The sequence below is a fragment of the Theropithecus gelada genome, chromosome 14 (assembly GCF_003255815.1).
Source record: "Theropithecus gelada isolate Dixy chromosome 14, Tgel_1.0, whole genome shotgun sequence".
Classification (NCBI taxonomy): domain Eukaryota; kingdom Metazoa; phylum Chordata; class Mammalia; order Primates; family Cercopithecidae; genus Theropithecus; species Theropithecus gelada.
Window position 1 is genome coordinate 35042636 of NC_037682.1, and position 11302 is coordinate 35053937.

At 38.6% G+C, this 11302-nt stretch overlaps 1 protein-coding gene across 2 annotated transcripts; it reads right to left on the reverse strand.

Annotated features, from left to right (window-relative positions):
- Nucleotides 1-6450: 6450 nt before the first annotated feature.
- Nucleotides 6451-10710, reverse strand: FSHB (follicle stimulating hormone subunit beta). Of its 2 annotated transcripts, none has more exons than XM_025358363.1 (3): nt 10684-10710; nt 9663-9827; nt 6451-8155 (listed from the first exon to the last, which is right to left on the reverse strand). In XM_025358363.1, the coding sequence occupies exons 2-3, from the start codon at nt 9819-9821 to the stop codon at nt 7925-7927; spliced, it is 390 nt and encodes a 129-aa protein (XP_025214148.1). In that variant the 5' UTR covers nt 9822-9827; nt 10684-10710; the 3' UTR covers nt 6451-7924. The 2 variants fall into 2 exon arrangements, with proteins under 2 accessions (XP_025214148.1, XP_025214147.1); XM_025358362.1 differs by having other exon boundaries at nt 10654-10710.
- Nucleotides 10711-11302: the final 592 nt, after the last annotated feature.

An 11302-nucleotide genomic window follows, 5' to 3' on the forward strand; every position in this document is an offset into this window, starting at 1 on the left:
CTGCTCCTAATCTCTGGCATTTGGTCTAACCAATATTATATGTCCCTCAGGGTTACCTTCTGTTTCCCCAGATGCATTAAGACTTTGAAGTAATCTCATTTGGAAAGGTAGCATTTTATCCTGGTGTGATATGAGTGTCTGGCTTCTTTAAAACCTTATTAGTAAACTGAGGGTGAAATTTTAAGTGCCAGTCCAACATTACCAAGTATTCTACATGGACCGCTGAAATACCCTCATGATAATGCTTGTAAAGAATGTTGGAGCATGGTAGATGGTGCACAGGCTCTAAAGTCAAGAGAACTCACCGATCCTGGATTCCCCACTTAATAGCTCTGTGATACACTGTCTCAAGGATATGTACTTTACCAGCAGGACCAGTAGGAGGCACTAGCTTGCCTTTTTGTGTGGAGTATTTCATATGAAATAATAGTTATTGATCCCCTGAGCCACTTTCAGACAGAAAGAAGGAGGAAGTTTTATTTAGGGAAATTCTATCTCTCTCTTTCCCTCTCTCCCTCTCACCCATCCCCCCGTCCCCCCCGCAACACAGAGACACACACATATAGACACACACACACACACACACCCCTCCAGGTTAAAACTTAAAAGTACTAAATAACAAAGCTGTTTTGCTTATTTGAACAGAAACTTGTGATCTGGGGTATACATGTGTACATTATTAGATAACTAATTTTATACTTGGTTCACATGAGTTGATCTGAAACATTATATTTAGGCTCCTTAAGTACTGTGGATCCCTATAATAGTTAAGGTAATATTACCCGCTATAACAAATAAACCCCCAAGTCTCAGTGACTTAACACAAGAGAAATTTGTTTCTTGTTCATATAAAGTTCTTTCAGAGGGAACAGGTGTTTAGGCATGTGTGAGTCCTCTGGGCATTCTGAGATTTAGGCTGTTGGAGCCTCTGCTGCTCTCTGTGCATGGCTTCCAAGGTTGCTTTACTCATTAGTACTCAGTCACCTGAGAGTAGAAGAGAGTAGGATTTACCTGTCGGAGCATTTATGAGCCAGACCTAGAAGGAGCACACATCATTTCTGATAACCTTGGTTATTTGTAGAACTTGGTGACATAAATTAAATATACCTTTCTACAAGTGGGGCTGCAAACTATGTCCCCAGGAAAAATAGAGAAGGTTTCTGTGAACACATAACAATCTCTGTCACAGTCCAACCTTCTGAGAACAAATACCAGGTTCATCTTTCTCTCTCGTCTGGAACCACCTCCTCCCCTTCTTTAGTCCAATTCCAGGCCCTTAATACCTGGATGATACACAGTTTTCTTTATAATGTCCAAATGTAGCTTTCCATGAGCTGGCAACTCAACCTGTGGACAAAAAAGACTTGTTACTGTCCTTGTCCCTCTCCACCCAGTATTCAGGGATGAAGTAGGGACACTTTGCACAATAACTCTGTTCACAATAATACTTCTATTCATAAGAAGAAAGAATGGGAGACACAGCTCACTGGATTAAGCAATGATGAAACCCTACTGGGCAAACTTTATGAAATCCTTTTGCCAGGCCAGTGGAGGAAGTTCCTGGATTTGATGCTGATTCTTCTCCCTAGGGGGAACATTCTTCCCTTGTCCATTGTTCTCCATGGCTCCTGGCTCTATCATCTGGAAGGTTCTTCCTTATCCATTACTTCCATGACCACATTCAAAGTGGATGTTGGAGAGTCATCCTCCTTGGTGTTGTACAGGTTTGATAGTCTGTTTTCTCCTCATCAAGTTTAGGAGCCCAAAGATTGTTCGAAGAAAGGCATTTTTAGTCTGGTCTCCTAGTTTCTTTGACAATCAACTCCTTCAAATATTTCCATTTAGTTCCTAGTGCCTATAAACATGATAAAAGTCTTTTTTCCTTATTCATAATTATCAATCTTGATTTTTTTTTTTTTTTTTTTTGCTTCCTTACAACTTAGTAGTTCTACCATGATACTACCTGAGATAGAAGATCTAGATGGGAAGACCATACCCTAAATCTGTCTTTACCTCAGAACCGAGTTTTAATGAACCTTTGTTTTTCAAATCCATCTTATCTCTTACTATTTATTTGTTTTTCAAATCCATCTTATCACTTACTATTTGGAATGAGGAAGCAATAGATATTTACATAAAATTAAGGCAAAAATTTCTAGACTTTCTCCATTCCCTTTTTGTAAAAAAGCTATCTTTTTAATATCTAGAGAGGAAAAGCCAACCCCCTTAACATTCCGGTCCTTTGTAAGTCTTTCCCTTAGAGCAGATGCTGGCAAATTTTTCTGTAAAGTTTCAAATTATATTTTATTTACGTTGTGGGCCATATGGTCTTTGAATTCTGCTTTTGTAGTACAAAAGCAATCATAGACAATATGTGAAAAATTAGTGTGGCTGTGTTCCAATAAGCTTTGTTTTTTTAAAAAAGGTGATGGGCCAGATTTGGCCTTCAGGGCATAATTCGCTGACCCTGCCGTAAAGCTAAGGACTGAATAGGCATGTGGCCAGCGTTCATGTTTTCCCAGGTGAAAGTTGTACTTTTTTTTTTTTTTTTTAAGAGAGTCTCACTTTGTCCCTCAGGCTGAAGTGCAGATGTGTGATCTTAGCTCACTGCAACCTCTGCGTCCTGGTTTCAAGTGATTCTTATGCCTCAGCCTCCCTAGTAGCTGGATTACAGGCATGCACCACCATGCCTGGCTAATTTTTTGTAGTTTTAGCAGAGATGGGGGTTTCACCATGTTGGCCAGGCTTGTCTCAAACTCCTAGCCTCAGGTGATCTGCCCACCTTGGCCTCCCAAAGCACTGGAATTATAGGCATGAGCCCCCGTGTCCAGCTGAAAGTTGTACTCTTGAGAAATAATAAAATTCTAAACCCCAAACTGATGGAACAGACCCTTCTCTTGGCCAAGGGGACCCCACAGAAAACTTGGAAGCTAAGTTCATGGCATGATGGGATGGGAGGTCCAAAAGACTTCGTGATATTCCCTCCCAGCTCTTAGGCTTTTTACCCTAAGGGCTAACTAGACACCAGATTTTTCAAAAGACTCCACACTAATAATATCTACTAGTTTATTTTCCCAGGTACAGAACGAAGAGAAGAGAAGATGAGAGTATCATTCCTTCACTCTACCCTGAGATGTCTGCTTCCTCCATTCCTATTTTCTTTGTTCACCTTATCTTACATAAAATGTAGGTTTATTGAGTACTAACTAAAATCTCACAAGTATGTAATCATCTGCCGCATTGCCACACCGACCCCTCTACCTTTGTAAAGGAAAATGTATAAATATTAAATCTCTGAGGACCCCTTTGGAAAAAACAGCCACAGATGTGTCTGTTACTTGAGTTTTTCCTGGACGCATCCTCAAACTGGCACAATAAACCTTGATGACTGAGACGTGCCTCTCAATCACTCATTTTGGTTGCTGCTATGGTGACTACTTTCTTTTCCCCTATTGTACAACCACCAAGCCAATGCCATATGTGCTAAGGTTTTCATTAATGCAACACTCCACTTCCAGGATCAATATATTTAAGTTAAAATAATCCATTTTTTAAAACGAATAAACTCACAGATGTCAGTGACTTAGGAGTTTACTGTGTTGATGCATAGTATCCCTACAGCCTGCTGTAAGGGGTTGTTGATGTTGGGCACACTGCTCCGTGCAGACATTCAGGGATCCAGGTTGACAATGGTTCTGTTTTCATCAACACAAAGCTTTCACAGTCACCTTTAGTATTGGCATCCAGCAAATAGAGGAAGAGAATAGATGATCACTTATGAAAGGATTTTATGGACCATGTGTGAAAATATGTGCAGTACTTCTGCTCACATTCCATTAGCTGGAACATAGATACACTTGATTGCAAAGAAAGTGGGAAAATGTTGTCCAGCTTTATAGCCAGGAAGACATAGGCACATATCTTGGTAAGCAGATTTGAATTCTCTACCTCTGTCACTAAATGCATACTAATGATTGAGGCTTCGCACACTAGCTGTGTGACGTTAGACTAGGCTCAGGGCCCATTTCACTTTTTGTATATTAGGCATAAAGTCTAGATTAAATGTACAATGCATAAAAAGATGCCTTATTGGTTGTCAATTAGTAAACACTGAACATGCCTATAGGAATATAGTAAACACCTGTACAGCATTCTCCCAGTTTTATATATATTAACATTATACCATATTTGTAAGAAATAAAGCATAAATACAATTTGAGGTTCTCTGGGTACTTTTCCACAGTTCCATTTCTCTTTCACCTTCCTCACTACCATGAACTCAGTGTTTATTATTCTTATGTACTAGCCTCACATTTTTATGATTCAAGTGCTACTGACTTACTGACCAGTTTTCAATTACAGTCTACCAAATCTCTCATGGGATGAATGGTGTGGTATTTTGGTTAAAGCATTTCAGCAATGGAAGGCCCCCAGTCCTTCAATTCTCAAAACTAATCTCTAGTTTCAACAACCCTTGTGGGGAGAGGAAGAGGTAAGAAGTTAAATAATCAGAGGTGAGACCATGATAGTCCTCATGTTTCAGCTAAGAATTAAGATTTTTTTTTTTTTCTGAAAACAATTGGAAATCTCATTAATTAATTGGCATGATCAAAGTTGTGGTTTAGACATACAATTTTTTTTTTTTTTTTTTTTTTTTGAGATAGAGTCTCACTCTGTCTTCCAGGCTGGAGTACAATGGCATGATCTCGGCTCACTGCAACCTCTGCCTCCCGGGTTCAAGTGATTCTCCTGCCTCAACTTCCTGAGTAGCTGGGATTACAGACATGTTCCACCACGTCCAGCTAATTTTTGTATTTTTAGTAGAGACTGAGTTTCACCATGTTGGTCAGGCTGGTCTTGAACTCCTGACCTGGTGATCTGCCCGCCTCGGCCTCCCAAAGTGCTGGGAATATAGGCATAAGCCACCATACCCAGCCTAGACATACAATTCTTAAAGTCATGTGAGGACGGCCCAGATCCAGGAGATGTCCACCTTAGTTCTGAGAAGGGATTATCGGACTTCAACTAAAATGGCAGCCCATGGAGATGGACCTTTTCTTGGCCTTGACCTGGAGGGTTCACAGGTTTTCGTTCTTGCTGCTTTAGAAAGGAGTGTACTCCTATTTGGCATGGGAGTGCCATAAGAAGAAATTTCTGCTTTTTTACTAGCATTTTGACCTTGGCCTTTTGAACTAAGTGGTAAAGGGATCTCTCTCCAGCAGGATTATAGCTCTGTTGGCCTTCTAAGTGCTTTACCTGCATTATTTTTTTAAATCTGCACAGCAATTAGGCGAGATAGTTACCATTTTTACTCTATTTTAAAAGTGAGAAAAGTGAGACCCAAAGAGGTTAACTAGTTTGCTCAGACCAGAAAGAGTATGAGCTGGGTTGTCCTTAACTTAAATCTGACTTGACTATTTCACTGCATTGTCTCTCTTAAGGGATAACCATCAACTAATATTTATTGAGGAATTACTATGTGCCAAGTACTGTTCTAAGCCCCTTATATCTATTATTTCATTAATCATGAATACAAACCTCTAAAGCAGGAAATATTATTATCCCCATTTTACAGTTGAGGAAACTGAAGTCCAGAGAATTTAAGTAACTTGTTCGAAATGACACATCTGTTTAAGATGATTGAGACAACATAAATCTGAAGCCATTGCCCTCTACTCTCTCTAATGTGACTGTTTATTATTTTGGTCTGCAAAACTACAGGAAGAAGGAAAAGGCTATAATTTAAAGCATCTTATTCAGCATTGTTAATATAGCCCTAATTTCAGTGCATTGCTATAAGCCACGCCCAATACCAGATTAGAATGGACAGAGATGATTATTATAATAATATCTGTGGTTTTGCTTCAATCCTTACCAAAATGACTTCTTCTTATGGTGGAGTAGTCAAAGGAGAGCTGGGTTAAGAGCAAGGAGGCTAGGATTCTAATCCTGGCTCTGCCACGAACAGTCTTTGTGATTGCTGTGGTCTGAATGTTTATGTTCCTCCAAGATTCATGTGGAACCCTGATCCTTATTGTGGTGGTATTAAGAAATGGGGCATTAGGAGGTGATTAGATCATGAAAATGGAGCTCTTATATATGAGATTAGTGCTCTTATAAAAGAGGCTTGAGGAAGTTTTCTGCTGTTTCCAACACATGAGGATGCAGCAAAAAGGCACCAGTGTTGAAGTAGGGAGCAGGCCCTCCCTCACCAGCCAACAAATCTGCTGGCACCTTGATCTTGGACTTCCCAGCCTAGAGACTGTGAACAATAAATTTCTGTTGTTAATTACCCAGTCTAAGGTACTCTGTCATAGCAGCCCAAAAGGACTAAGACAGTGATGATCTTGGGTGGGTCACTTAGTATCACTGGGCTTTAATTTTCCTATCTCAGAAATTCAAGAAGTAAACTAGAGAAACTCTAGTGTCCCCACCCACTCTGTGATTCTCTCTATGCTTTTCTTCTCCCCCATGACATCAGAAAAATTCTTCAAAAAATGACAGGAAATTTAAGTGACAAAACACTTCAGAAATCCAACAAAATTATTTTTAATATCTCCAAAGATAAGGAAAGGTAATATTTGTAGAAACACTGGGAATTATATTTTAATATTTCATTCCAGTAATATTATAAAATACATGATATCTAAGTCATCTGTTTGTACATGAAACAATCCAAACCTGTGACCCTGGTGGCTAGCATCTTTATTAAAAAAATAAGATTTAAATAAATTAAACACTATGAGTGTGAAACCAAGTGCATAACTAAGACAGTTAACATGTTTAAAAGAAATCAACTCATGAAATAGTTTTAATATATAACCTGTTGAAAGAAAGCACAGATTTGGGAGAACATGGACAGATAAAATAGAAGATTAATGTAGACAGGATTCTAGAAAACAGCAGTTTCCCCCATCCCCCAAGGCTAATTCTTTCTAAAGGAGCTATTTGTTTATACAAATATATTTGTAGACAAGTTACATATATTTATTAAATTGCCGAAACTGCTTTCAAACCTACTTTCAAATCCTTTGTCATTCCAAAGAAGTGGATCCTAGGGAGGGCAGGGTGAGATAGTTTGGTTTTCTTCCTTTATCTCAAAAAGAAGTTTTGCAGGAGCCTAGTCGCATGTGATCAATTTGTTTAAATAATGAATAGAGGCAGGCTAATTTCCACAGCCCCAGATTAAAATTTATTTCCTTTGCCCTTAACTAACAGGCTTGGTAGTAAGAGCTTGGAAATCCTGAGCTCTGTTACTCCCCATCTGTACCGAACAATTCAGAGAGATACATCATGTCTCAATACTCCATGTGCTGGAGGAGAGGCGAGGTGGAACTGATGCCACTATTTTCATGGGACTGGTGTGGCTGGGGGCAGCCTCATCAGCTTACCTCAAACATTCTCTTCCAGCATTTTCCTATCCTTGACCTTTCTGATCTAAAGAAGCCATTTTGTGTTTCTCACTAAGTTCCAGGCAGAGTGCTAGGCATTGAGGCTACGATGCTGAAGATGCTGACCTTGCTCTAGAGGGCCCAGTCTACCAGAAGACTGCAGCAGTTAGTTCTTTCACCCACTCCCATTACCGCTTCCTCCTTCTAGGCTTACATTTCCTCCTAAGAGAAAGACATGGCCTGAGAACATTTCTAAGATTTTTAAAGAAGATACTATGCACAAGTCTGTGAGGTAAGACTGACTAAACCTTATGAAATCAGACCTAGGAATATAGAGGTGAATGGTGATGGAGTCCTGGCCCCTAGCACTCTAAATTCCCAGGGTTCCCTCTGCCACTAGACCAGGGATCAGTAGAGTCTGACAATTCCCCAGTCCAGTGGTTTATACCCTGGGCACATTGCACACACATAGACTTTTTGAATATCTTGGTCCCTCAGGACAAGGATATGTGGCCAGAAATGTCCACTGTTCTTTATTCTTTCATTTCACTGAAGGAGCAGTAGCTGGGCCCCAGGCCTCGCACGGTACAGTCAGTGCTGTCGCTGTCACACTTGCCACAGTGACACTGGGTGGCCACTGGGTATGTATACAAGGAGTCTGCGTGGTGAGCACAGCCGGGCACTCTCACTGTCTCATATACCACTTCCTTGAAGGTACATGTTTTCTGGATGTTGGGCCTGGCTGGGTCCTTATACACCAGATCCTGAGGTGTTTAAGAAGAGAGGTTACAGTATTGTGGAAGTTCCTATTTAGCTTAGTCAAAATGAGACAGAAATTGAATACTGCTTGCTCTAACATTTACCCATTAAAACATGACCTCATAAATGACCTATATGCTATCTATATTTCTAAATTGTTCTCGAAATCTTACAGAAAATACAAGTAATTCCTTTTCTTACTTCCTATGGTGATATCAAAATATTAATTATTTTTCAAACTGTAAAGGAACTTTGAATTTTAACATAGAAAAATGATGAAAAACGCGACAGAATTTTAAGTTGACTTTTCATGTTTAATTGAAAGCTATGTTAATGACAAACCATAAACAAAGACATCCAGTGTCTCAGAAAAAAATATTTTAAAACATGCTGTCCTGATGTATTTATAAAAGGTCAAAAATATATAATTTTAAATGTTCGTGCTTAATTTAACATGTTTGCTAAGGCTCACATAAGATTTTCAATATTCCAATTTGTTGTGGACATTTTTTCTCCCTTAAAAGCTGTATACTTTGCAGGCTTCTTAGTTTCAAAGGATATGCAGTTTGCATATAAGAATTTTTAATCCAAGTAGAAATTATTTGTAGTAGCTCTTTCCAGTGGAAAGAATTATTTATACTATGTAAAGAAATTGGGGCTGCTGTTTAATATCATCCTACCAAATGTATATCCCAAGAAGGTGCAATAAATTATGTAATAAATAGAGTTTGATCAAACTCATTTACCATCAAATACAGTATCATTCATTTAAAAAGTTGCCATTTTCAATTTTAGTTTATAGAATGAAATTCTGCATAAATAATTAGGGGTGCTGCAGGGAAAAAAGAAAGCACCATGGAAACTATTTCTTTACTTGCATTAATGCAAGGAAACTGTGCAAACTCAGACTAGCAGCTGATGCCTCTATGTCTTGGTTTTCTCAATGCTATAACGAAGGGAGTGGGTTTGCTGATTCATTTTTGTTTTAACAGTCTGCAAGAATTGATTGTGTTCACAGTCCGTTTGTTGGCATTTGTATTTAGGAGGGCCAGGAAGACAATTTTTATAAGTGGCTGTCTGTGTTTTTATGTGACTTGGAGACATATTTTGGTACTATTTTTGTGTCAAAGATGTAGCATCAGTTAAAGAAATTGCCTTTATGAGAATATTGTAGGTCCTTTATGATTAAATATATGTATGTTTCCATGTTTATCTCTCTATATGTAAAAACATAACATAGAACTACTGTTTTTCCTGTAAATGCCAAGTTGGACTATTACCAAATTGATCAGATTAAATCTGAGGCTTTCCTAAATTTGCCCAAATCAAATCCAAGCCCAAATAGCTAACTGATATCATGGTCATTAACCCCAATCACAACACAGACAGTCTTGGCTAAAGGACTCATGACTGTTACTTAGAATACATAAAATACTGATGAAGTGGAAGCTAATGAAACCTGTTTCATACAGACCTTCAACGACCTCACTTCCAGCAAAGCACGGTACCTACCCTGGTGTAGCAGTAGCCAGCACACCAAGTGGTGTTGATGCTTATGCAGAAACGACATTCCTCTTTCTCTATTGCAATGGTGATGTTGGTCAGCTCACAGCTGTTGCAGCAGATTGCTTTCCAGCAACAGAAAAGGAAGCAAAACTGGACTGTCTTCATCCTTGTCTGGGAAGCAAACAACGAAGCCCACTAGAAACTGAGAAACCAAAGAATGATAATCATTATGTAAGCTGACCAAACCAAAAATAATTGGTCTGCTCATCCTCCTCAATCACATTTTGCTTCAACGAGTATTTTTTCCTTCCTTATGCATTTTTACTTATGTCTTTGTTTCTTGGAACAAATTTTTCCTTGTCCTTCAATTTTTGAGTCAGGGTAGGAATATATTACAGATCAAAACTCCAATATAATGATTTAAGCAGAGGAATATTTAAAGATTAGAATCTTATTGCTAACTGTCATAAAGTGATTACTCTGAAGCAGGTAATTGTGATCATCATATTTGTTCTTCCATTATTATTTTAAAGACTATTTTTGTCTGAAAAGAAAAATAAAATTCTTTTCTTTTCTTGAGACAGGGTCTTGCTCTGTTGCCCAGGCTGGAGTGCAGTGGTATAATCATGAATCACTGCAGCTTCGACCTTCCAGGCTCAAGCAATCCTCTGACCTTGGTCTCCCAAAGTGCTGGGATTATAGGCATGAGCCACCATTCCTGGCCAAGAAAATTCTATACTACAAAATTATGTCTTCATTTTTAGAATCTCATAAATATTTGCTGTTGCCCACATTTGTTTAAAATAAGACTATTTCAGAAGAGACCATTTCAGAGCTGGTCTATAAAGTCAGTTACTTGCTAACAGTGATTACATTATATTAACCATATTTTACAAGCCAGGTTGATAAGCATAAATTTCCTACACAACACTAGTAAAAAGCTCTAGTTTTGTCCTCCATGTCCTGACAAATCTGTAATTTCAAAAGTAGCTGTCACCACTTGAAAACTGTAGATGCCAAGACTCACCTGTGGTTGGCCGCCTTGCCTGGGAAGAGCTGTAGACTGAATGAAATCTCAGTTCACCTTTTATACAAAATCATGTGCAACTAACACCTTGTGGATTTGTTGGGTATTAATATGACCAATGCTAGCCTGAAGCTTGCTGTAAGTGAATCAGTGTTTAGATAGACAGGGAGATCAAGCTTTACTAAAGTAGTCTAAACGCAGTAGATTAGAAAAAATAATGTTACCAGAGATGATTTTGTACAAATTAAATTTGATACAGTAGCACACCCACTCCTTTACCTTCTCAAATTAAATGTGACTCCAGATTTTTCTTTTGTATCTTTAAATCAGGAAATTCAGAGTCCTTTCCAAGTATTGCTTTGACCCTGTTCAGGAGATGCGTTAAAAATGTGGTTGATAAATTGCTCCAAGAGCATATCAAAAGCTGTGAAGGAAGAAACAAAGAGAAAGCATTTCATGATCTGGCTCCTGTCTAAAGTGTGAACTGTGTCTCTCTTTCCCTCCCACATTCTGGCCCCCTAATCACAAATCTTTATTTTTTGATGTTTTAGCAAGAACTTTGTACTTTACTTGTAATTCCATAAATATGTTGCTGATTCATATATTTAGATCTTTGCAT